This window comes from Panthera leo, chromosome E3 (assembly GCF_018350215.1).
Source record: "Panthera leo isolate Ple1 chromosome E3, P.leo_Ple1_pat1.1, whole genome shotgun sequence".
In the NCBI taxonomy this organism is placed as follows: domain Eukaryota; kingdom Metazoa; phylum Chordata; class Mammalia; order Carnivora; family Felidae; genus Panthera; species Panthera leo.
In genome coordinates, this window is record NC_056694.1 from 836,088 (window position 1) to 863,384 (window position 27,297).

A 27,297-nucleotide genomic window follows, 5' to 3' on the forward strand; every position below is an offset into this window, starting at 1 on the left:
CCGAACGTCCTCCTGCCGGTCACAGACGCCGTATTGTTTTCCTAATTGGCCCTCCGTGTGGCGGTGTCCACGGCAACCTTCCCCCCGCAGCAATGACACAGGGCCGTCATCGGTCCCTGGGACAAACCCAGAGGCCTGCCAAGCCTCCCAGGGCCCCACATACGGGCCATCCTTTACCCAAAGTACAATCCCCGGGCTTCCTTTCATACCGTGGAGACCCAGGAACTTGGGGCAGGAAGACCCCCGTCAGGAAGCACTGCTCCAGAGGCCAGCGCCGGCGGGCTGGACGCCTCACAGCAGGGGGATGCGCGCTCTGGGCCGAGTCGCCTGTGCCCGCCTATTGGGGTAAATACACCGCATTTGCACGTGGCCGTTTCTTTACGTGCCGTCTGTGTGCTTCTGCTCCACACGGGCAGCCCGAGCAGCGACAGAGACCACACGGCCCACAGCGCTGGCCCGAAAGGAGAGATCTGCCAAGCCCCGATCTGCCTCAGACCCACTCTCTGACCAGGTGGGGGAAGCATGGCGACCAAAAACACTGACCGAGAGACCAAAAAACGACCACTTTCATAAAGCATCAAAGAACTGGCGAAACAGGGCATCTGCAGACCCAAACCGAGCGGTACCCGGAAGCTAGTCCCCAGAGACATCGCAGGACACGGGGGCCGCTCTGTCCCGAGGCCACCCGCCGGTGCCCAGAAGTCAGGGGCTTGGGCTCTGGCCGCCTCCCGGGCTGAGGGGACGGGCTCGGAGGCCAGGGCCCTCCCCCGCCCCCCCACCCCCGGCGAGGTGGAGAGCCCAGCGGCAGGGAGCCGTCCGGGCATCCTCAGCCTCTCCACCGTTCCGGAGCGCCCTTCTGCCGGAGAGCCCCGCACGGCCTCCGCGTGGGCCCCGTGTGCTCGGCGCGTGGGAGTGCGCTCTGCGTGAGTGCTGTGAGTCTGCGATGCGCGAGTGTGCTCCACGAGTGTGCTCTGTAAGTGGTCTGCACGCGCGAGTGTGCTCTGTGCGTGTGAACGTATAAAATGGCGTCCTCCACCAGCCGCGGAGTGTGAAAGCTAAGATTCCGGTGAAGAACTTCCAAGTCTGTTTTGTTTTTTTTTTTTAATGAAGCAGGTTCCACGCCCAACGTGCACCTGAACTCAGGACCCTGACTGAGGTCACGAGTCGCACACTCTGGGCCAGCCGGGTGCTCCTAAAAGTCTCTAGTTTCTTGAGACATTCTCACCTTTTGAGAGAAGTAAGAGCTAAAAAGATGTGTCTGGTTTTATAATAGACCTTTATTGATTTCTTAAGGGGGAGAGTCTACTTCGGGGGGGGGCAGGGGGAATGAGATTGTTTTTTGGGTTTTTTTTTGAGAGACAGCACAAGTGGGGGAGGAGCAGAGAGAGAGAGAGAGAGAGAGAGAGAGAGAGAGAGAGAGGATCTGAAGCGGGCTCTGAACGACAGCAGCGAGCCCAATGTGGGGCTCAAACTCGACAACCGTGAGATCATGACCTAAGCCAAAGTCGGATGCTCAACCGACTAGGTCACCCAGGCGCCCCTGAGAGATTGTTTTTAATCATGTACAGATGTTAAATTTCACCCAGTGCTCCGCACGCATGTACTGGGATGAAAACAGCCACAGACACAGGTCCTTTCTGTTTTTATGGAAACACCCAAGCCGAGATCCGGCCTGTGCCAGGTTGCCCTCTGGTGCCAATCCAATCGCCGTTCGCCTCTTAATGCAAATGGGAGGAAATCGGTGAGAGACACTCCCTACTTCCAAGGACACAACTCGTCCATCATTGGGTTTTCTCACGTTCTGTGTGATTTTTCCACCCCCACAGCTACTGCTGGCTGTAAACCCAGACGCTAAGCGACACGGTGACTTAACCAAGGCTCTGTCTCAAACACGTACAATTTGACACACCTGCTGTTATTTTACTACAAGTTATATGTGAGAAAAGCCCAGTGCAGGTAACTACAAAGAGGAGGCCATCATCCTAAAGCCGTCTAAACTCTACCCCAACCCCCATAATAAAAAAAAAAGAAAAAATCATCTTGCCTGATTCACCTTCCTTTATAAAACTGAAGAATTCTTGCCGCAAATTATTAGAATTGGTTGAAAAAAATACATAACCATGAACGCTCCTATAACCTACTATATACGAAAACACCTAAGTTAATTCAACATTAAAATAAAACTTCTTCCCACGGCAACACAAAAACCAGTTTTTAATACCTACTCGCTCAACAAGTTCATGTCCCAGTTGATCCCCATGAGCTGCTGCTGGGTTTGACTGGTTACAGGACAGTTAGGTGAAGGCTCACCACGCAGAGTGTGAGGACATAGTGGGTAGAAGAAAACGAAAAGCTTGGCCAGGCCAGAAAGGTCAATTTCTGAAAGGAAGGTGGGACAGACAGCCTCTGCCCGGACGGAGAAGAGGGCATACCGCGTGGCCGGGCGGAGACGGTCAGAGCGGGCCCAGGAGACCCGGGGAGTGTCCGCTGCGGGGGCCCAGACTCCATTCCTGAGTTGTAGTTTGTGTATTTTGATTTCGTGTGACAGGGAAAGACAGACCGATGGGATCTGCCCTGTGCTTGCCACAGGGACCCTGCCCAGGTCATTTGCTCCTGGCCAGACACGCAAATCTCCTAGGAGAGAAGCATGATCGTCTGAATGACATAAAAACAACCTCAAAAAAACACAAAAGACTTTTCTTTTTTTTTTTTTAAATATTTTAATGTTTATTCATTTTTTTGATAGAGAGAGACAGAGTGTGAGTGGGGGAAGGGTAGAGAGAGAGGGAGACACAGAGCCTGAAGCAGGCTCCAGACTCTGAGCTGTCAGCGCAGAGCCCGACGCGGGGCTCGAACTCACGGACCGCGAGATCATGACCTGAGCCGAAGTCGGACGCTTAACCGACTGAGCCACCCAGGCGCCCCAAAAGACTTTTCATGAAACGTGCAAGCTGATTCCAAACCTCGTGCAAATAAGAAACTAGGTGAAAACATCCAAAAACAGTGTCCACATGACAACTGGAGGTACTTACTCTACTCAATATTAAAACACACCTATTAAACCTGAAGAAGGGAGCAGCGCAGTGACAAGCAAGTTAAATATAACACGTTTATGGACTGCTGTGCAGCCCAGCTGAGAGGAAAACACAGAAGAGAAAATGCTCGTAAGTGACGGTGGGAGGGAGAAGGCGGCCTTTATCTCTGGGATGAGGACTGACATCTGCCTGCACGCACGGAGAATGTCGTCATCAAAGTCAAACTGGGACAAAGCATGTGTAAAACGTGCACAAAAAGGCAACCAAAGCACCAGGAAAAGAGGAGAAAGATGTGGTGAGGACACTCACAGGACAAAGACGCTCCATAGGTGACTGAAAACCGTCTCAGTCCCACTGCTGACCAGGACAACACCAATAAAACGGGCTGCAGAAGGGCACACAGGGGAGGCAGACGCCAGCGCCGGCCTCGGGCCCGGACGTCTCTCCCCTGGCACTGGCCACACGCCGTCCCGCCGCTGCTCCGGCCCCTGGGAGCCCAGAGAAGAGGTCGCACACGTGCACAACGGCACTCCGGTGCCGGGCAGGCGCATCCACGTGGGAAACGAGGTTAACTGACCGTTAAGAGGGCGGCCGTGAGACATGCCACCGCCCCACCCGGGGAAATCCGAACACTGCCGAAGATCCACGAAGATCCACACTTGCGGACTTGGAAGCATCTCCGGACACGCCCCTGACGAGTTAACAGAAAGTACAACCAAAGTACGACCGTACAAGAAAAACAGGTAAGTTAGACTTTATCAGAAGTCAGAACTCCTGCTCTTCAAAAGCCACTGCTGGCAAATGAGAAGGGGCCCCACAGATCAGGAGAGAATGCGCTTCAAAACGGAAATCGGATAAAACACCTACGTCCTAAACGGGTAACAAACTCTCAACACTCCACCGTAAGAAAACCCGCCACTAAGAGCGGGAAGAGAGCTGTGCGAGCACTTCACCCACGGGACCTTACGCACAGAAACAAGGCTTGCTAGATGCTCACGCCCGTCAGCGACCGGGGCAGAAACTACGAGAAATTATTTCAATGCGGGTGGTTTCCCCCACGTCAGTTACGCCTCAAGCAGCTGCTTGTGAAGACCACGCAGAGGAAGGCACAACCACGTTCCCGAGAGCGGCCAAAACGAAAAATACCGACAACACCAAGTGCTGACAAACACACAGAGCACCAGCGCCCCCGCGTGCCGGCATGGAAGGCGGCCTGGCAGCTCCTCGCACACGTAAACACACGGGGTGCCTGGTGGCTCAGGCGGCTGAGCGACCGACTCTTGATTTTGGCACCAGTCAGGCCATCGGGGTGGTGAGATCGAGACCTGTGCGGGGCTCAGTGCTGAGCGTGGCGCCTGCTTAAGATTCTCTCTCCCGTTCTCTCTGCCCCTCCCCCCACTCACGCTCTAGTAAAAAAAAAATAAAAAAGTAAACATACACTTACACTGTGGTCCATCTGAGTCCTGAGAATTTACCCAAGAGAAATGAAAACAGAAAACCTCGCATACAGTCACAGCATACTCCCCACAGCCCCAAAGTGGAAACGAGCGAAAAGTCCAAAGACCAGGGAACGGAGAAACAAACACGTGGGACGTGCGGTGGGTGGGACATTACTGGGCAGCGAAAAGGAAAGCCCTCAGGAGGCAGCAGAGGTCACCGCGACAGGACGAGGGGGACTTCGGTCCCCTACACCTCACCGGGAGCCTCGGGGCTATCAGGGAATTTCTCTGGGTCCCTTTTCTCCAACTCCCCCAGCCCTGCACGGCCATCACTTTATAACTAACTGGCTGACAAGTCAGCATTCAGTAGTCACAAAGGAGAAAACAAAGACAACGCAACAGGGGAATTCAGGCTCCCGGGGAGCAGCTGCCTGCAAAGACTGGCAACCCCTCAGCTGCTACTTTCACAACCAAAACTCCACTGCCAGACCCGTGTATTTCTTGAGGCAAAACACCATTAGGAAGAAGTACTTTGGTTCTGAGCAAATTCTCAAGGCCGCGAAGTTCACACCTCGCGTGACGGTTTTCGGAAGCGTTCGCCGGCTTGACACCCACGTAATTCCTATCCCGATTTCGAGATCACAAACGAAGAGACGAGGGTGGTCCCGTACGGAGCAGGTGTCTCCCTTCCAGACAGGCGACACTCCACTCCACGGCCGCTGAGGGTGTGGCAGTGCGGGGCCCAGCTTCTCTCAGCCCCGCTGTCACCGGCCACGCTCCAGTCGGGCCCGTGAAAACACACGGAGTACGCGGGGTGGCACCGGGAACTGGGGAGCCACCCAGCTTATGCACGGCACGTCACATTCTGCAAGAAGAAAAGTGCTTGCTATTGCCACCGTGCCCTCTAGGCTCCAGGAACGCATTCACTCCCAGCGTGGGGTGGTCTGCCGGACAAATCCGGGGTCCTTCTCCCGACACAACACCTGCGTTGACAGCAGTGCAGAAATGGGTGCCCCACAGGAGCCGCATTATTCCTTAGACGGTGCTGGGCCTCGCCGTCCCCGCACACGCCTGAGCCGCCCGCTGGCCGGCAGCCCTCAGCCCAGTTACACTAAGGAGTCAGGCCAGGCACCCCGTGGGTCCCTGTCTTCCTTGGGTGCTCCGAAAGGGAAGCAGACACAGGAGGCCCAAGTGGGAGTCCCTCCTCTGTCCCAGCCAGCTGAGCGACCAGGCAAGCGGCCGCCTCTCCGGTCAACTCGTGTGTGAGACCAGGACGGGCCACACCCGGGCCGGGCACCCGGGGCCACTGGGCCTGAGGACTCCGCTGTGATCAGGACGGTCTCGTGCAAACGCAGGGGTTCTCACCCAAGAGACAAGGGAGGAGGGCCCTGCTCACTGCCAGCCACGCCTCCGCCTCCAGGCAACCAAGGGCCTGGGCACCGCAGCGCCCCTGCCAGGTGCCCACCGAGGCGTGCAGGGGCCTGACTGGCCCGTGAGCGGGGCAGCCGCGTGATGTCTCCCTGTCGTGGGGCTCGATGTCTGGGACAAAACCGAACGGTGGACTATCTCCTCGGCGGTGGAGGGGAGACCCTCGGGAGCAACCCCTGGGCTTCTGCCCCTTCCACTCCCAACTGATGACTGATGACGGGCCGGCAACCTCTCGGGACACGCCTGCTGTCTAAGATTTAACCCTTGCCACCCTCTCAAAGGAAGGGGCCCAGCAGCTTGAAGGTGGGCCTGTACTGCCCGACGCCCAGGCTCGCGGGAGGGTTTCAAGAAGCCGTGAAGCGGGCAGAGACTCCCTGGTGCAGAGGACGGGCCCATGGACCCCGACTTCCCGTGTCCCTCACGCAGCAGGACGGCAGGAGAGGGCGTGGTGTGGGCGGCAGGTCTCCAGTGAGGCCTGCGGCCGGCCGGCCGGCCAGAACCATATCCAGGGCGCTGAGGGAGGCACTAGCAGGGCTCGGCCCGTGCCGGGGGCGTCACAGACACCCTCTCCCGGCCTCGGGCGGCGAGGGCCTCGGCAGGTTAACGGGCTGGTGAGATGCGCAAAGAAGGGAGGTTCTGAGCGCCCGGGGCCGCACAAAGGGCTTCCTACGTTCCGGAGCACACAAAAGAGGGCCAGAGAGGAGTCCGCTGGGTGTGCCAAGGCTCCCCTCCCAGCAGGAAGCGCGGCTCTGAGGAAGCTGCCCCGGGGCCACGGAGGGCCAGCCCTGGGGAAACTTTGGCCCTCCTGGCACTGGCTCAGGGCGCTTGTGCTGTGGGAAGTGGCCACACGGGCTCCCACGGGCCTATCCAGACGGCCGGTCCCGGGAGGACGGCACACTGGTCCAAGTGGGGACAGAGGCTTCTCTGTTCCTCATGCGGATGGATTCTGGGGCTTGATCCTGCAGCCAGGGCAGGGCGGGGAGGGGGGGGTGGGGGAGGACAACACAGTACTTTTCCACGAGCTCCCAGGGGAATGGGATGTGCTCTCCAGGCCTGGTCCACCCGCCCGCCTCAAAATTAGGTGCAGCGTTCCATGTGCTTTCCTTAAAAACGAGCCTGACGTGGCTTTTCCATAATTTCCCATGAAAAGCAGAGTGAAGAAATCCTCTCATTAGCGCAGCCCAAGGTGTGTCCGCCTGGACGAGCCCCTCCCTGGGAGACCGGCCCGGCAATGTACGAAGGGGTCTTTGGGACACAAGCCCACAAGCGCCGCACCTCAGAGACCTCCCCCTAGAGTGCTCCCGGCCTGTAACCGCGCTGGGCTGGAGCTCCTCCCGGGAGAGGACCGAGGGCCGCCCGCAGGCGGAGGGGCGGCGACCCCTGGTGGCCGGGCCCGCGTTCCCACGCACCGCTTCCTGCTCCTCAGCCGGGCCAGCCTGCCACCAGGTCAACACCCCGGGGACCGAAAACCAAGCGGAAGTGCACGGGACTCCGGCAGCAACTCTGTCCACTACACCACAGACCCCGACAAAACTGTCGGCCTCGAAAGAGAAACCAGAAGCTTCTCTTCCGTCTTCAAATCTACTTTACCCAACGTGTGCTTTCATAACAAAAAACAATCACACACTTTTAAAAATGACCTGAACTCAGCAGAAGGAAGGTCCCCCTGAGGTGAGGCAGAAATCCCAACCTGTGCACACGGCTACTGTCAACCCGCCCTGTTCCGCGGGGCCTGCCCCGGGCTAGCAGCCGGCAAGCAGGCCACTCCGAAGGAAAGCTGCGAGTTTTAAACAAAACTTAAAATCACCAAGGTGATAGGATGGAGTTTAAAAAAAAACGGAGGAGGGGCACCTGGGTGGCTCAGGTCATGATCTCGCGGTCTGTGAGTTCGAGCCCCGCGTCGGGCTCTGTGCCGACAGCTGGGAGCCTGGAGCCTGCTTCGGATTCTGTGTCTCCTTCTCTCTCTGCCCCTCCCCTACCTGTGCTCTATCTCTATCAAAAATAAATCGCCAGGGACGAGGCGGGGGCCTGGGAGCCAGCTGGCAAAAGCACAGAGATGCCTCGGTGGATGGAGGCCTCAAGTGACCCGGACCAGTGAGTCACCGAACTGGGTGCACACCCCCTGAGGGACACAGACTCGCCCAGGCGTCTACAGCACGGGTGGTCTCAGGAGCGCGCTCCCAGGGCCCTAACGCCACGTGTGCTCCATGTGTACTCGCGCCGAAACTGCTCAGAGAAAAGGCCAGAATGGCCTGCGGTCAGGAGTTGGCTGGTTGTCATGAGGGCCCTCCTCTCTTCCTCCCCCCGCACCACGGTCCTTTCCCCATCTTATGAGAGAAAAGCCACCTGTCACCCTGAAACCTGCCGGGGACGCTTCTGAGGGCAGAAGAGCCCACAGGGCTCTCGTAAGTGGAGGCAGGTCTGAATCACGGGTGCCACAAACAACAACAGCAACTGGCCAGAGACGCATCCCCGACCGAGTCAGACGGTTTCCAGTTCTTCCTCCACAAGGACTGAAGAAGGACCTAGTCAAGTTGTCATCTAATGGCCGATCTCTAACAACAGATTGGGACCAAACGTGCCCCCAAATCACAGGAACAGTCTCCAACTCTAAGGAATTAAGCGACGCTGCCCAGACGACGCTTCCACCCACGTTCACCGGTGTGAACGAGCTTCTCAGTGCTTCCAGGCAGGCGTGGACCCACAGGAAATCCCGTCCCCTCCGAAGACAGCAGCGCCCGCCCACAGATGCACGCGTCACCACGGGATACGCGCCTAATCACGTTCTACTTCATGTGCAATCTGGGAGAATTTGTGACACCCTACCCTGTTTCCATCAACCGCATCCTAGGAATTGTAAAGACAGCTCAATCAAGAAAAACGTTAACGCTCAGACCAGGAACCAAATTTAAGTGCATGTATTTTGGTAACAGACTTCTGTCCCATTCAATACGAGCATTTGTATGTTGTGATCTGAACTCTCTTCTAAAGTTTATTTTTACTTATCTTTGAGAGAGAGGGTGAGCGAGCATGCGTGTGCGGGGGGGGGGGGGGGGCTGTGGGCGCGGTGGAGCAGAGACAGAGGGACACAGAAAATCCCAAGCAGGCTTTGCACTGTCAGCCGAGCCTGACGTGGAGCTTGAACTCCCAAACTGTGAGATCGTGACCGGAGCCAAAGTCAGACACTCAAGTGACTGAGCCCCCCAGACGCCCCAAGATCTGAATTCCTCAGGACAGACTCCCGGCCACGCTGCACGCGTCACTGCGTGCACGGCACGCCACCCATTCCCGAGAGCGCAGCCCGTGCTGTCCCGCCGCCTCCCGTCTCAGACACAAGTGCCCCCGACAGCACGGCACCCCAACGGCGGTCGGTGGACGCTGTGCCCGAGGAAAGGCGGTCGCGCCGTTCGAACCCGAAGTTCACCCACCCTCTTACTTGTCTTACAGCCGCTCCCAGAAGCCCCGCAGCGCGAAGGCTTGTTACCCATCCCGCCCTCGCTGCGCCCTCCCTCTGGACTGGGACCCCGCGTGCGCCCACCTTGGCGTGCGCTTCCCCGGTGCCCGGTGTGGCCGCGGGTGGCATCTCCTTCGCTGACGCCTTCTTCAGTTTTTTGTTCTTTTTCTCTGTCATTTCGGTAATTTTTCTCTTCCGTTTTGCCATCCTGCAGCAGAGAAGGTAAACTGCTAAGTGCGTGACGAGAGGTCCTGGGCCACATCACATTTGTGACCGAGGGGAAGAGCGCTCTCCCGCTATAAAAGTCCAAACAAAGGCAGGGGCGCCCGGGGGGGGCTCAGTGGGTTGAGCATCTGGCTCAGGTCACGACCTGGCGGTTCGGGAGTTCAAGCCCCACTCAGGCTCTGGGCTGACAGCGCGGAGGCTGCTGGGGATTCTCTGTCTCCCTCTAACCCTGCCCCTCTCCTCTGCTCTCTCTCAAAATGAGCAAAATTTAAAAGAAAGAAAGAAAATATGGAAAATCTACACGAGTTAGGGGAAAGGTCAAATCCCCTAGGCAAACCGCCCGTGATCTGGGGATGTTGCAGGCGACCGTCGCCGCCGTGGCTAGGGCATTCGGTCACGGTGATGGGCCCGGGCCGGGCCCCTCGACTTGTGGAAGCAGCACCACCCGGGCCGCATATAAGGCACGACACGGTGTGAGAGGCGTCTGACAGGTGTGCTTTCTCCAGCACAGTGGTGTGCAGAGCTCCAGGAAAAGCCCGGGAACCCTAAAACCCACGTCCTTCGTGGGATCGTGCCCCTTCAACCAGAAGTGGTTGAAGGCCGACAGGTCACAGTGGAGAGCCCTCCCCTGAGGGGCACTGCCGGTGGCTGCTGGGACCTCCGAGGGGGCTCCTGCGAGGGGGTATGTGGGAGGGGAGACCTCGGAGTGCTTTTTAACGCCAGTTCTTTCAAACTGTATTTACAAGGTCTACTAATATTAGCTTTCGTTCTAACAAACTATGAAAATGTATTTCGTTTTTTCATGCTCAACTAACTCCCAGTTAACATTCTCCATGTTCCAGATCTTACAGGCACACGTAAATTATACACGTACATATTGTATACTTATGTCTCCGTCTTTTTAAAAATTTACCTTCAGACCTGCGGTTCAAGGCTGTGTATACGGGAAAAGGGACAGAAACCCAATGTCGTTCTCTGAACACCAGCTCTAGCAACAGAAGTTCAACACATACTTTGTGAGCGCCAACTCTGTGCCAGCCACTGTGCGGGGTGCCAAACACAGAGCGAACCGCATGGCACGCAAGAGCCTTGACCTCGTGAAGCTTCCCTTGTGGTGGGCAAGAGAGATCTATCGTGCAGGTGAGAAAATACTTTTACGTGGGGATGAACGCTACCGAGAAGGCAGAACAGAAGCGAGCGCAGGTGACGCACGGGCAGGAGGCCTCTGGGAGAAAGCCGGTGAAGGGCAGGGCTGGGGAGGGGGAGGCGGGGGAGGGGAGTGGTGCGTGCGATGAAGAAGGTCCGGCAGGTGCAAAGGTGCAAAGGCCGGGCCTCCGGACCCCCTAAAGGGCCTGCGGGCAGGGAGGGCAGATGGAGGGCGATGGCCCCCTGAAGGCGAGCAAAGGCTGGATGTGTTCTGAGAACGTGGGCTTCCCAGGAACACGCTAGTGAGATGTAAATTTCCCCCAAAGCAAAACCGCTCTCACGGGGACAAAAGGGGAAAATTCCGTCAAGGGGGCAGCTGGTGGAATGAAACACGCCCACCCCGCCACCAAGCAATCCACCCACGTACATCAGCACTTGCCGGTCACCCTGTCACCACCTGCAGAGTGCCGACCATGTGCTAGGAGCTGCTCCAGGCTAGACCTCGCAGTCCAAGAGACTTATTCACACACAGGTGACACGCTTATGGGGGACACAAACGCAGGACACGTGAGACATCACTAACTGTAACCTGCAACCAAAAGAGAGGGAAAGCATTACGGGAAAGGTGACCATAAAGGGTGATCACAGTGGAAAAGGCCTAGAAACAGGGTACGCGGAGAGCCCAGATTTGGGTTCTCAACACCATCCTCTATGAAAAAGGAAGCGGGGAGGGGAGCTCCTTAGACTCCTGGTCTGGGAACCTTTGCAGAGCAAGGAAAGTGCAAGGAGAACCTGGGATATCAAGCTGTGCTGAAACGCAGGAGATAGTCAAGGAACATAGGGCCACGTTCCGGAGGACACAGAGCCAGCCAGCATGGAGGGCTCCTTCTGCCCCAAATGGGGCTATGATCAACGACAGCATATTGAAAGAGTATCACTGTTGTGGAATCAGAAAAATTCCAAGCTCCACAGTCTTTAATTAAGCCTTATCTAAAAAAAAGTATTCAAAGCCAGAGGCTACAAATTTCAATTAGCAGTATAATAAGAAATCGTGAAAGAACAAGAAACTGTTGACACAGGGGCTTTGAAAAGACAAAGGACTCCATCAGCCAATTACCTTGTTGGGGAAATAAGAAAAGTTTAGCAAATATTTACATACCAGTCACCACAAAAGTTAAGTTAAATCTTTATTCCTTCTGTAAGTTATCATTAAGAAGTGTAATCACTAAGTCTATTTGCTAAAAAGGGAGAAAGACTTTTCTGTATTATAAAAAGGTTTCTTTTGATAGTTCTGAGAGATGGTATGTCTCATGACTTTGAGACAACGGATGCTTGGTATAGAAGACATTTCCTCACATTTACGGTCAGTGATTTTCAACAAGGGCGCCTAAACCATTTAACGGAAAAGAACAGTCTTTTCAACAAAAGGTGCCGGGACACCTGAACTTCCACATGCAAAACAATGAACTGAGAGCCCTACCTCACACCAAACACAAAAATTAACTCAAAATGGATGACAAACTTAAGTGTAAGAGCCAAAACACAGGGGTACATCTTTATGACCCTGGATTAGGCAAGTTTCTTACACAGGACACCAAAAAAAAAAAAACAAAAAAAAAACCACACAGCGAAAGAAAAAAAATGAACGGTGGACCTCTCAAAATTAAAAATTTTTGTACTGCAAATAATTCCAACAGAGAAGTACAAAGACAACATCAAGAAATGGAAAAATACTTGCGGGTCACGTAACTGACAAGAGCCTTGTATCCACCAGGTGTGAAGAATTCTTACAACCCAATAAAAAAGACAAAGTCGGTGAAAAAACGGACAAAGGATTTGAATTCGGATTACCCCCCAAACAACACACAAGTGGCCAATGAGGACAGGAAAAGATGCTCAGCACCATTCATTGTTAGGGCAATGTAAATCAAATGACCCCACTTCACATTCCTAGGTTGGCTCCGGTAACAAATACCGGTGACGCCTGAAAACTTGGAACCCTTATGCACCGCTGGTGGGATATAAAATGGTGCAGCCACTCTGTACAACAGCCTGGCAGTTCCCCAAAAAGTTAAATATGTCGGGGCACCTGGCTGGCAGTCAGTAGAGCATGTGACTCTTGACCTCAGGGTTAGAAATTCAAGCCCGACGTTGGGTGTAGAGATTACTTTAAAAAAAAAAAGTTCAACACGTTACCATGGGTCCCAACAGCTCCACATGCAGATACCTACCAAAGAAAATGAACACGTCCACGTAAAAATTCCAACACTGACGTTCACAGCAGCATTCGTCATAGTATCCAAAAGGTGAAAAAACCTACACATCCAGCAACTGCTGAACAGGGAACAAGACGTGGGGGCGCCCTCGCGATGGACGGCACTGACCGGGCGACTCAGCACCGTCCTGCCGCGGGGCAGGGGCCAGGCGCGGGTTACCGCACACGGTACAAGCTCGCCTACACGCGGTGTCCAGGACAAGTCCGCACAGAGCGGGAACATAGCTCCGTGGGTGCTCAGGGCTGGTGGAGGAAGGGGCAGGAGGGGCTCATAGGTCCGGGGTCTCTCCTGGGAGAAGGAAAATGTTCTGACACGAGGTTGCGGTGATGGTCACACAACGCTGTGAATTCATTAAAACACGGGAAGATTAAGAAAAAAAAAAACACAAAACAAAAATCCTCACACCTCTCTCAATTATTTGTAATAAATTTAACACCACAATGCCCCTGTATTGGTTTTCCTTCCTTTTTTTCCCTTAGCGGTAACCCTATTTCACAGGGTTGTGAGGACGGCGTGCGCGTGTCTACGGCATCTGGCACACCCAGGGCCCACGAGTGTGCATCAGCTTCCTGGTGTGCAGCCAGAACAGCGGACGAGCCAGCAAAGGGAGAGCACGGTGGTGAGGAAAGCAGCCCCGGGGGAAGGTGGGGCCTCAGGGAGGTCAAGACCCCTCCTTTAGGTTTCTTTTTCCTCCCAGGCCTTTCTGCAAAACAGCAGGCTCCCCAGGCTCTGCCAGCTTCGGTAGGTGGCCCTGTACTTGGTGGCTAGAGGGAGGCCACGTTGTGTGTGTGTGTTGAGGGGGGGGGGGGTAGTTAGGAAAGTCAATTCCGAAAACTGCCCTTTACTGAGAGCTGACCAGGCACCAGGTCCTGTTCTAAGTGCAGGACACGCACGAACTCGGTTCCGTCGCGTGGCCGTTGAGGGCAGCACGCGGGTGAGGAAACCGGGGCATCCCTGTCAGAGGGGCACACCAACCGATGGCTCCTACGGTCGGCACACCCGAGTCACGCACTGAGCTCGCGCTACCGGGAAGGGTGCAAGCGATCCCGGCACAAAGAGCTGAGGGAGGACACCGCCGGCCTCCAGGGATGGGGCCTGGCGGGGGAGGGGGGAAGGCTGATGGCATCCTTCCTGTCCCTCGGCCGCTACGGCTGGAGGTTTTTAGCTGCACGCACACATCACCCAGCTAATTTGATAGGTTAAAAACGCCATTTTTAAAAATTCTATTATTCAGCGTCAGCCACAGGAGGGTGAAAAGGCCGTCCGGGATCATGTCTGCTGACAGGAGAAGAAATTGGTGCAGTCTTTCTTTAAGGTAATTTTATAACATTCATCAAGTGCTTTCCACTTCCAGGAACCTCTCCTGATAAAATAATCACGGGCTGAGATTCATACACAAGGGGGACAACGGCACCGTATAAAGCCCGCTAACGCCTCTGACATCGAGGAGCGGAAAACACCGTGACCGTCCCACAACAGCGGACTGCGGACTGGGAAAGCGACCGATGCCCGTGTGCAAAGGGGCAGGCCTATGCAGGACGGCGCAGAACACCCGGCCACAGGAGTAAGAGCTCATGGCGCAACGCCAAGGGCAAAGATGGGGCACAAAGCTACGTGTGTACCCCATGACCCTCGTTTTGTGAGGAAAATCGTACACACACACACACACACACACACACACACACACACACAGAGAAAAACTAGAAGGAAACACATCAGTATATTAACATTTTAGGAAGTGAGAATTACAAGCATGGCTTTCCCCCTTCTACTCTTGTCATTTCTACTACAAAAGCTTTAAGATAACCAGCTCCAGTTCAGTGGAGCAAAGAAAGCTGACGACCCAGGTCAGACACACACAGGGCGGCTAACCGTCTGGGTGGGGTGACACTCACAGGTCAGGACGCTTCAGCGCCAACCGGCTGAGGCTGCCGGGTCCCCAGGGCTGAAAAGAAACCCCACAGGATCTTAAAAAAAATAACTGACCCTACAGGAAAAAATTCTTTTAAAACCTGAAAATCCCACCCGCAGCCAATGGCCCCTCTCACCCAGCGCGTGTTACCTCTGATATGTCCTGGGGGCCACAGGGAAGGACACCTTCCAACTCACAGGGCCAAGCCCCCCTCAGGAGGGTCTGCGCCCTCACAATCCACAGCCCTCGAGGAAATCGGTCCGAGGAGTCCAGGAGCGGGATCCTAGCACCTGAGCCGGCCTGGGACCTCATTCCTGTCCTTTTGGATCCAAGCCTAGTCCGAGTTCCGACTTGCCCACTTAGACGAACGGCCTCCACGTTCTGCTCTCTTGGTACCTAACCCACCCCTCCCTGTCCCTCCAGTGGCCAATCTCGAAGTCCTGTCACTACTCACTCACCGAGCCCACCTCCCATCCTTCCAGCTCAACCCCCTCAGCACCCCGGGGCCCAATCACCCTTCAGCCTCACCAGGGGATCCACCACATTCCCCACCTCTGCCACCTGCCTGGCCGACCCTCTCCTCTCTCAGACCTCCACTGTCTCCTCCCTTCTGGCTGAGAACCTTAATTCCTGATCACAAAGCAAGGGGAAGGGAACTGCAAGCTCCCTACATCTACCCACCTGCCCTCCTCTCCTGTTCTGATGGAAACGGGCCAAGTTCTGACCAAGGCCAAACCCTCCACTGGTGAGCTGGGTTCCAGCCCCACCTGCGCAGGGACATCACTCTGAGCAACGCCCCTCCTTCTCGGTTCCGGCTTCCCATCTACTCACTCAACTAAAACTTCCCACGAGGCAATAATAAAAACTCTCTCGATCCCACATGCTCTTCTCCCTATTTCTGCCTCCTTCTGCAGCAAAACCCTGTAGAGCCGCCTGCACGGCCTGGAACTCCTTCCCTCCCATCCTCTCTCCAACCCCTCCACCAGAACTGCTCTTCTCAAGATCACGACGACTCCATATGGACAAAGACGCGCTGTGTGACCAAACTCCACCCAGGCTCCTCTCTCCCAAAGGGCCTCACACCTGGCCCACTAATGCAGTGTCTAACAGCTCAAGGCCCTATCCCTGAAATGACCCTGGCGCCCTTAAAGAGAGCCTGCCTGAGAAAACTCAAGGCTGCCAAAAGAATGCAGCCAACACGGGGAGACCCCACCCGACAGCCCTGTGGAAGGGTAGCAGCCTACCTTTGATAAGCGCTAACCAGCAACCCCGGGTGGGTTTCACACGGACCAACCCCCCCTTCCCGGTTTTTGTAATGTTTCACTTCCTAAGGCGACTGAGTGCCTCCCCTTTCCCCTCCCCATTCCCTCAATCTCCCTTTAAAAAACACCCACTCGGGGCGCCTGGGTGGCGCAGTCGGTTAAGCGTCCGACTTCAGCCAGGTCACGATCTCGCGGTCCGTGAGTTCGAGCCCCGCGTCGGGCTCTGGGCTGATGGCTCGGAGCCTGGGGCCTGTTTCCGATTCTGTGTCTCCCTCTCTCTCTGCCCCTCCCCCGTTCATGCTCTGTCTCTCTCTGTCCCAAAAATAAATAAAAAACGTTGAAAAAAAAAAACAAAAAACAACAACACCCACTCGCCCCTGGACAGACATAAGGAGAATTCGGTTCACGCGATCTTGTCCCAGCGCAACAGTTACTACTGATCAAAATCCACCCTTGCCGCTTTGCTCGCCACAGACGTGAAATCTCACGGCGAGTCTCAGTACCCTCCTCATTCCACCCAACAGCAGCATTTGGCAGGTGATGCTTCCTTCTCTCGGCTTCTGAAAAAGACACCACACCCTCCTGCTTTTCCTCCTCCCTCTTCACCTCCTGAGCCTGGGCACTGAAGAGCTCCGTGCTTCCTGCCCACTTTCCTCTCTGCCCGCACTCCTTCCCTCAGTGATCTCATCTAGTTGCGCGGCTTTAAACACCTCCCATCTACCAGCCACCTGGAATTTCTCCCTGAATTGCACTCAGCTATCACCAACACCCACACACATCATCTCAGGCGCAAGGCGTCAAAAGCCACACTTCCGATCTTCCTGGGGCATCTGCCCTCTCCATGAACGGCCATCAGGAAATCCTGACTTCTGCTCGGGCTGAAGACTGTGGTGCCCCACATCTCCTGCATCTGACACAGCCATTAACCCTGTCAGCCTTGCCTCCAAAACACATCCCGAAGACAGTGACTACCTTTCACTCTCTGTGCCGTCACTACCCTCCCGTCTGCATGACTCACGGTCCCCGCCCTTGCCCCTCCAGCCCCTTTCCAACACAGCATGCACAATGACTCGTAGAACGTCCAGGTCAGGCTCTGCGGGACACCTTCCCATTTCGCTCGGAGAGGAGTCCGCGTCCTCGTCCAGGCCTTGCGGGCGCAGGTGGCTGCCCCGCGCGCCTCCTTCCCCGCTCTCCGGCTCGTACTCCTGCTGCAGCGGCTGCTGCTGCGACCGGGATCCCTCGACCTGGGGCGTCTGCCGGCACCGACGCGACTCGCTCGCGGTGCCCTGCTCCGCCTTATTTTCCTGCAGGCTCCCACACCTTATTAATTCTGTGTCCTCAGAACGCAAGCGCCCCGGGTCGGCGTCGTTTCCGCCCTGAGCCCGGCGGCCGCCTGGGGTCCGGGACAGTGCGGACACGCGGGAGCCCACCGAACGCTTCAGTCAACGAGCGCTTTGTGGCGAAGGGGATGCCCGGCTCGAGGGGCACGGCCTGGGGCAGCCGGCGGCTCGGACCCCGCGCGCACCCTGCGGGCCTCCGCGGGCGCCCTCCGACGCCATCCGGGCCCGCACACCCACGTGGGAGCCGCCCCGCGACCCCCGACCCTGCAGTCCTCGCCTACCTGCGCGTGGCCGCCGACGCGGGCTTCCGGCAGGCGCGCCGCCAAGGTAACACGGTCCCGCCTCCCGGAGCGGCGTCGCCCATTGGCCGAGGCCCGCCCCCATCTGCCCGCCGGCCAACGGCACGCGGGAGCCGCGAGTAGGCGGGTTCAGGCGCAGGCGCGGACTGGCATCGTCATCTCTAGGCGCCGCCGCGTGCTGGGAGCTGCAGGTTGCCTAGCAACCCCCACCCCCACCCTCCCCCCCCCCGCTTGCTGGCTGCCAAGACTGGGGAGCCTCACCCGGTTTCCGGCCGCGGGGGCGAGGCGACCCCGGGCCGGGACCCCGACTTGTGTGTCTGGGCGCTTGGGAGTTGTATTAAACATACACATTTGTATGAACTTAAGACACTGTAACGTTAGAACCGTGCACCGGTTTCAGACGCCGCACAGGAGGAGCCCCGGCAATGTGGTCGTCGGCCTAGGGTTCGCGGCCGGCCCGCGGTGAAGGCGTGCGCCCCCTGCCCGGACGATCCCACCTGGGTGATAGGTGCCCGAGTGAGGGGACTGTGGCTGCCTCAGAGCATCTGGGGGTCCGGGAACCAGAGCGCCACGCCGGGCAGGCAGCGCGGGGCCGCAGAGGGAGCAGGTGCAGCTCTGCGGCCCCTCCCCTGCTGCCAGCACCTGGAAAGCGCGGCTCGAGTCACACGCCGCTCTCCCGCGTGCGCAGGTGCGGGCACGTGCAGCCTCGCCGACCTCGGGACGCGCGCAGGTGCTGCTCCGGTCACACGCCGCCTTTGAGCACGCAGGTGCGGGGACGTCCAGCCTTGCTGACTTTGGGAGAAACCGTCCTGCTCTCAAACTGACCCGACCGGCCTTCCGACAACATACAGAAAAGTTTTTATCCACGTACAAGCTTAAATAGTATATAATGTAATGTAAAAATATATAAATAAATGTGTAACGTATTTAGTTTTGCCCTTTTTTTCAGAGCTCTTATATTGTAGGAATAGGTCGTTCAGATCAGCCTCCCATTGAGAACAGCATAAAAAGCTGGCCAAAATATAATCATTTAAAAATAGCTGGTTTCTATGCCATCAGTGTGCTAATTGGATAGTGAAATATCCTAACAGGGGATACAAAGGAAACCCAGAGCACTAAACTTGATGTTCAGCAACACTTTCCACTCAGAGCTCAGTCCATTCTGGAAGAGGCGGAGAACCTGAACAGAGATTTTGATAGCTTGGTGGGCTAGGGCCGCTAAGGGAGAGGGTTCTTGTAATGTCCCATCTTTGAGCTGAGACCCTGAAAGGCTACACCAGGGGAGTGAATATGAACAGAATAGACCAGCCTTGCAGGGACTTCATAAACTCCATATTAGATTATCTCAGTTTCTGAAACTGCAAGTGATTCAGGGTTTATCGTTGCTGCCGCTAGCCTGCTCAAAGAAGAAAGGGTAAAACTGTTCTAGGAGAAAAGTCTAGTATCCTGTGCCTCAAACTACAATTGTCCATATATTATGTCCACCACTCAGTAGAAAACAGCTGTTTACGGAAGACAACACATGATAGAAAACCAAGAAAAAGGAGGTACCATTTTCACTGTACAATGAGTCGCTGACACTCTCAGCCAGCATTATAACTTCACGGGTCTGAAAATGTCCAGTTCCTGATCGACAGCTCCAGTCACATGCTGACGTGACGTCTAAGGCCGGGGAGCACATCAGGAGCTTCTCAGCATGCCGTGTGATTCTCCGCAGCGGAGGGCACAGCTTGGTGCCAGAGACCACACGGCCTCAGAAACACGTATGCGTATCTCCAGCTGCAACGGACCTTCCGAGTTATTTGGCCTCAGCGCAGGACAGCGGAGGCTACGGACTGGATGTCTGCAGAATTTTCCAGTGCTCCGCGCCCCGCTCAAAACCAACAGATTCCAAGTTTCCCAATAAATGAGTGGTGCTCACGTTAACTCTGGTCCGTGCTGCCTCCCACATCCAAAAAGGCTACTTTCCGCTTCTCTGTGGCAGAAAATTGTGTTTGTTTTCGACGTCTGCATTACAAATTAACACAGAACTTATTAGTTTAAGCCCGTAAATTTAGCAGCTTCACTCACAGTCTCTGAGGGGTCAGAAATGCCGGAGCAGCTGAGCCCTGAGAGAAGGTCCCTCACAAAGCCACGAAGCGTCCGCCAGCGCTGTGGTCTTGTCAGGTTTGTCTGGGGGACAGTCCATTTCCAAGCCACACATGGCTACTGGAAGGACTCACTCCTCACAGGTGATTGGGCTGAGGGACCTCGGTTCTCGCTGGCCATCGGCAAAAGGCCTCCCTGACCTCCTTGTCACATGGGTTCCTGCACAGGGCAGCTCACAAAGCAGCTGGCTTCCCTGGGGCGAGTGAGCAAGAGGGCACACGGGAGGGGAGGCAATAGGCTCTTTGTAACCACACACTGGATGATTCTATTCATACGAAATGTCCAGAACAGGCAAGTCCAGGGACCATAGGTTAGTGGTCACCAGGGGCTGGTGGTGTGGAGAGAATGGGGAGTGCTTCGTGGGTACGATGTTTCCTTTCGGGACGAGAATGTTCTGGAACTAGATGGTGGTGATGACTGCACACTATGAGTGTATTAAATGGTGCTCAATTATTCACTTGGAGATGGTTTTAAAATGGTGAGTTTCGTGTTTCTTACCACCATCATGTTCCTCCATAAACGTGGCTATTATTCACGACGAAGATGGCTGTGTTCCTTCGCATCTGTGTATTTCCAGCCGCCGCCCCCGCGCAGCCATCTTGGCTGAACTTTGCGGAATATGTAGAACAGTAACAGGAGTCTAAAAGTTAAGACGGCACAAGAAAGTACTGGACCCCTCCCAACACTCCTACCTCATTGTCACCCACCCCATCCAGGTAGCCAGCTTTATCAGTTTCTCGTTTATCCTTCTGTGTCTCTTTTAGCAAAAACAAGCAGATGCGTGGATATTATGACACTTACTCCCCGTTCCCTACACAGAAGGCAGCAGAGCACACGTTCTCCCGCACCATGCTCCTTCCAGCCGACAACGAACCCTGGAAATTTTCCGTCAGTTACAGGCACCCTCTCCTTTCCTACAGCTTCTCGGGGCCCTGCGGGTGGACTTACCGTGGCTCACGTGGTCAGTACCCATCCACAGGAACCGTCTCCAGCTGTAAACCGAGCTGCGCTCAACCGTCGCGCACACTGGTTTCACTATTGTGGGTGGCACACCTTCAGGATAGGCTCCTGGGGTGGGACTGCCAAATATAGACGAGTTTGGCTGGGTACAGCCAGATTTTCCTCGGTAACGGTTGACGTCTGGCATTCCCACCTGCCACGTGTGGACGTCTCTCTCGCCTACAGCCTTGCCAACAGAGTAGGCTTTCAAGCTTGGATTTCCGCTCATCTAATCTTAATTTGCGTCTCTCCTAACTCAAGTGAGGCGGAACATCCCTTCCTATACCCTGGGGTCATCCTTCTACACTCTTGGGGCATCGCTTCATCCTTCACCCATCTTCCTACCCGGTCTCCGATCTTTTCCCCCTCAATGTGTACATTTTGTGTACTAGAGACATCGATCTTTACTGGGACATGTGTTGCAGATACTTTGTCCTAGTTTGTCACCTGTGCTTTGGTCCTGAGTATGGCGCTCTCTGCCACGCAACCGTGCTTCGCCACTGTGAACCCTTTCCTTCACCCATCTTACTTTTGGATCATCTTAAGAAAGCCTTTCCCGTTCCCAGTTTTGGAGAAGCCTGGCCAAGGTTTCGTCCCATGACCTGTTTGGCTTCATTCCTTCCAATCACATTTCTTTAATTTTTTTTTTTTTTTACGTTTATCCATTTTTGAAAGACAGAGACAGAGCACAAGCAGGAGTGGGGCACAGAGAAAGAGGGACACAGCAGGCTCCAGGCTCCGAGCTATCAGCACCAGAGCCCGAGGTAGGGCTCGAACCCATGAACCTCGAGATCATGACCTGAGCCAAAGTCGGACGCTCGGCCGACTGAGCCGCCCAGGCGCCCCTATTCCTTCCACTCACATTTCTGACAGGAGTCCTCGTACGCGTGACGTAAGGACAGACCCGATGCTACCTTTCTCTAAACGGCTATCTTCTTAAATCAACACTGTTGTTCAAAAAGCCCCTCCTGGCTCGTGACTTGAGACGCACCTTCCCTTCCATCACATGCACGTTTCCACACACACTCGGTTTCCTACTTCAGTGCACAGATCCATCCGGCGCTGAGCCTGCAGCACGCTACTCCACGCACTGTTCCACACACCGGGGCTTTACGATGCCCGGGAGGTCGGGGAAGGGCTTTCGCCATCTCCTTTGTCCTTCTTTCACGTGCACTTTGCCATATGAACCGGAGCGTCAGCTCGTCTAGCTCCAGAAAAGCGGCTTGTTGGTATTTACATTGGGATCCTCTTAGATTTAAAATTCATCTAGGAAAAATGGAGCTCTTTCGGATGTGGCCTTCCTTTCCAAGAACAAGAGCTGTCTTACTGGGTTGTGTCCACTTTTGTATCTTTTGTGAGTGTTTTAAAGTTTGGTCCGCTATGGATCTTACATAGATCTTAAGTTTCTTCTTAAGTATTTTATCTTTACTGCCACTGCAAACGCGATTTGTCTCTTCCGTTGTATCTTTGGATTATCGTGACGGCAATGAAGGTCACTGATTCCTGTTTGTCAGTTTTATATCCTGTTACCTTTTGAAATTCTTTCATCAGAGGAGCTACGTACATTTTATGATCTTAAGGAAGTTGTCTCTCATGTCCTACTTTACTGAACAGTCTGTCGCGGAGAACTGAGATACTCACGTTCCTTTCTCATCGACATCTCTATCCCTTAGAGCTCAGTCTGGGTTCAGTGTTCAGTCTTCCTTCCCTCCCCCTCTCTCCCATTCTGCGATGTCACCCTGGCGTGGCTTTCCGATCAAACATATGCCAGTGACTCTAAATCCTGTTTCTGGTCTCGACCTCGCCCCCTGGACTTGCTTACCCACCTGCCTAAATGGTTTCTCTACACAGCAGGTCAGTAAGTATCTCGACAGAACACGCTCACAGCCAGGCTTGGGATTCTTCCTTCCAAACCTGTTCCCTTCCTCATCGTGCTTAGCATCCACTGCCCCAACCCAAGTGCCACCGAGAAAAGCGTCCCCACTCCTCTCTGCCCGTCACCTACACATCTTGTTAACACACTTCCCACGTCCCCCGCCCCCGTCTAGCCCAGGGCTCCAAAACCTGGCACCTGGGCACCCACTCTGCCCTCCTAATGCATTCACCACCTCACAAAGGCCAGAAAGATCACTATTTTTTAAAAAACTCATTAAGCAGTTGGCATTTAAAATTTACTATTTTGGGGGCGCCTGGGTGGCTCAGTCGGTTAGGCGGCCGACTTCGGCTCAGGTCATGATCTCGCGGTCCGTGAGTTCGAGCCCCGCGTCGGGCTCTGTGCTGACAGCTCAGAGGCTGGAGCCTGTTTCCGATTCTGTGTCTCCCTCTCTCTGACCCTCCCCCGTTCATGCTCTGTCTCTCTCTGTCTCAAAAATAAATAAACGTTAAAAAAATTTTTTAATTTACTATTTTGTGAGACAGAGAAAGTGCACATGAGTGGGGGAGGGGAGGAGGGGGTAGAAAGAGAGGAAGAGAGAGAATCCCAAGCAGGCTCCATGCTGTCAGCACAGAGCCCAACGCAGGGCTCAATCCCACCAACCGCAAGATCACGACTTGAACCAAAATCAGGACTCAGATGCTTAACCGGCTGAGCCACCCGGGTACCTCCAGAAAGATCACTTTAGAACGTGGATCGAATGATTATATTTTCCATTTTGAGGGTAAGATCTTCATAATTTTTAAAAGTAATCTCTATGTCCAACTTGGGGCTCAAACTCATCACTCTAAGATCAAGAGTCCCACACCCTACTGACTGAGCCGGCCAGATACCCCCGATGTTTGTAATTTTAAAATTCCCCTAAGGTTTCCTCAGCAACCCACAGCCTCATAGATTCCTTTTACATTTGCCAGGCGGGAGCCTGATACCTGTCTCATAACTAAGCCATGTAATAACGCAGCTATAGAAGTAACAATTTCAAAACCGGGGAGGGAGCACAGCAATTTTGCTGTGTGCTATATTTCTATTACCGCAAAATCATTCTTTGACTAAGAGGTGGTTTTAGTACATAACAGCTCTGGTATTCTTTACCCTGATGGAATTTATACTTTTTTTTTTTTTAAGTTTATTTATTTGTGGGGCGGGGAGGCGAGAATCCCAAGCAGGTTCCACGCTGTCAGCACAGAGCCCGACACTGGGCTCTATCCTACAAACTGTGAGATGATGACCTGAGGCAAAATCAACAGTCAGACACTCAACCCACTGAGCCACCCAGGTGCTCCTGGAGTTTATGCTTTTATTTTTATTTATTTATTTTTTATTTATTTTTGAGACAGAGAGAGACAGAGCATGAATGGGGGGGTGGGCAGAGAGAGAGGGAGACACAGAATCGGAAGCAGGCTCCAGGCTCTGAGCCGTCAGCCCAGAGCCCGACGCGGGGCTCGAACTCACAGACCGTGAGATCGTGACCTGAGCTGAAGTCAGCCACTTAACCGACTGAGCCACCCAGGCGCCCCAAGGAGTTTATGCTTTTAATTTTTTTTTTTTAACATTTATTTATTTTTGAGACAGAGAGAGACAGAGCATGAACAGGGGAGGGTCAGAGAGAGGGAGACACAGAATCGGAAACAGGCTCCAGGCTCTGAGCCACCAGCCCAGAGCCTGATGCGGGGCTCGAACTCACGGACCGCGAGATCGTGACCTGAGCCGAAGTCGGACGCTTAACCGACTGAGCCACCCAGGCGCCCCTGGAGTTTATGCTTTTAGAAGCTAACATGTATTTAAACGTGCTTCACTACTCTTTGGACACCCGTAGCACATCACACCAGCGAGGGGTGTTAATGGTGGGGGAGGCCGTGTGGGATGGCATGGAAATGCCAAGTGCTTTCTGCTCAATTTGGTGGTGAACTTGAATCTGCCCTAAAAAATAAGTTCATCAATTAAAAAAAGTGAAATCACAGGGGCGCCTGGGTGGCTCAGTCGGTTGGGCGTCCGACTTTGGCTCAGGTCACGTTCTCACAGTCTGTGGTTCGAGCCCTGCGTCGGGCTCTATGCTGACAGTTCAGAGCCTGGGGCTTGCTTCTGATTCTGTGTCTCCCTCTCTCTGGCCCTCCCCACTCAGGCTCTGTCTCACTCTCTCTCTCTCAAAAATAAATAAACACTAAAGAAAAAAATTTTTTAAAAAGTCAAATCACAAATGATCCTTCGCCAGGCTTATAGTTCAAATAAATAACCATAAGGAGACCTGGCGATTCTGCCACGTCACCAGCCGTTTCGGCAGGAACGTGAACCACGCGGATCAAGCCCAACTCCCGCAAAACACTCCTGAGCGCCTCCCCCCCCCCCACTAGCCTCTGGCCTCAGATGCAATAAAACTGCTTTCCTAATTGACACAATTTTTCCTAATTTAGCAAAAATTACGGGGATCCCGTTTTCTCCACTTGTTCCTCCTACAAACTCCACCTTGACCCTTGGATGCATAGGTGGATTCCAGGACGGGATAGCTCATCCCGTCCACGTACGAAGCTTACCGCGGGCTCCCCGCACACACACACCACCACGGCGGGTTCCAGGCTCTGGAACAAGTTTGAGGACCCCTGCTCTGGCCAAACCGTGCAAGGCTCACTGCCCTCTGTTAGATGGGGGTGTATGACGGCGGGGGGTGGGTGGGAGGGGACGTGGCCCCACAGACCCAAGAGTCGGCCTGCCGCCGGGGCTCTGTGGTGGGCAGCGCGGGGACCAGACTGCGGTGGGAGAGGGACGTCACGAACGCCCAGCCAGAGGACAGCCACGATTTCACGTCTCGGCACCATGTCTGCGCCAACACCTGGGGGCTCAACAGAGAGAACCTGACTTTGTCTCTGGCATCCCAGGAGCTTTCTACCTGGCACTACGGAAACAGCAGCCCTTCTGACTGCTCTCGTTCTCCAGGGAACGTTCCCTGAAAGCAGGAAGGGAGACACTTCTCACCGCACTAGGACGGAGGCAAAGCAAAGCCATCCACACACGTCACTTTACTCTGGTTCGGAATATCTCCAGAATGTAAAATGAACCCACTGCTCTGCCTGTCGGCATAGGGTTTTGTTTTCGTTTTTTACAAACCACTTTAAAAGGCTGTTTCTGTAGCATTTATTGCAAGAAAATCTTAGCTAGGGATGCATTCTGAGAACAGGGGTGGAGGTAATAATGCTACAAACGTGGGTGTGGGTAGAGCTCCCCCTAACGTCCTAATGAGAGGGAAGAAGGAGGACCCGCTCGGGCAAAGCAATTAAAAGCAAACTGCAAACCGCCTCTTCACACATTTAGTGAAAGGCACAGCCGGATACTCTCCTCCTCCCTGCACCTTCTACGTGATCCACCGTGATCACGAGTCTTTATATCATCTCAGGAAAACACAGCAAATCAACACCCACCGGGGTCTCTCCAACATTTCCAGATAAGGAAAGTGAGCCCCGTCCTACCCCCGACAGATGAACACAGAGCACAAAACTCAGTGTTACGTTTTTCTCAAAACTGCACGCAAACTTTGAGCGCTAAAAAAATTCACTACGCTAATAGTAACCTCAGTGTTTTCCACGAAAACCTGTACACTTGTGGCTTCTCCAACCCTTGGCACACAGTCACATTCGAATTCTTCCCCCGTCGTGAGAGGCTCAGTGGCACCTGCACGAATGAACTCCCTTAGCTTAAATTCTTCACATGGACGGTTCTCAGAAGATGAGCAACCTTGCTAATTCAGGACGTTCTTTTAGAGTAAAGGGACACCGTGTCTTCATCGGGTTAGGAAAAAACTAAACCAAAGGCAGGTACTGAGGGCATGGAAAACTCCTGATGCTGGGATGACATTTTAGACAACTTAGCACCTTCTACCAAAAGGACATCCTCTTTGGCGCAGCGACAAACACCAGGAAACCCCTCGCAGGCCGCCCAGAGCTGGCAGGTACCGGCCAGACTGCGCAGCTGCTGGAGAACGCGTGCTGGGCTCCCAGGAGGAGGCAGGTGGTGCGGGAGGCAGGTTGGGACCTTGGTATCTGTGGACAACACAGCTGCCTGATGCAAGGGACACTGAGCAGGGAGGCAGCGCCCAGGACCGTGACAAGGAGCCAGGACGCCTCTGCCCTCCCAACCTTCCACACCCTCGGAGCTATCTGAACATCTACTAGCAGGACCGGAGGGAAGATCCCAGCCATCCCAACCCCGCCCCCACCCTGGTTCCAGCTCCCGCCCTAGCAGTGGTCCAGAAGCTGATGATCGGCCTTCTGACATAGCCTCAGGCCAAAAATAGACCTAGGCTCCTCACAGGCCTAGGTCATTCCCTCCTCCATCTAATGAGGAAGGCATTTTATCATCTCACACCATCACAAGAACGGGGAGTGCAGGACAGTAAGAATTTTGAGAGAG

At 54.5% G+C, this 27,297-nt stretch overlaps 1 protein-coding gene across 7 annotated transcripts in view; it reads right to left on the bottom strand.

Annotated features, from left to right (window-relative positions):
• Positions 1 to 18,511, bottom strand: part of CE3H7orf50 (chromosome E3 C7orf50 homolog) — a 110,981-nt gene extending 92,470 nt beyond the window's left edge. Inside the window, exons 1-2 of one of the 7 annotated variants that reach the window (XM_042922735.1) lie at positions 17,799 to 17,896; positions 9,441 to 9,564 (exon numbers count right to left, since the gene is read on the bottom strand). In XM_042922735.1, coding sequence (XP_042778669.1) covers positions 9,441 to 9,564; positions 17,799 to 17,881 — 207 coding nt within the window. In that variant the 5' untranslated portion in view covers positions 17,882 to 17,896. Of the gene's footprint in view, positions 1 to 9,440; positions 9,565 to 11,154; positions 11,827 to 15,065; positions 16,211 to 16,950; positions 17,472 to 17,497; positions 17,580 to 17,798; positions 17,897 to 18,313 lie in introns of those variants that run through there. The other 6 variants (XM_042922742.1, XM_042922741.1, XM_042922736.1 and 3 more) reach the window with 6 other exon arrangements.
• Positions 18,512 to 27,297: the final 8,786 nt, after the last annotated feature.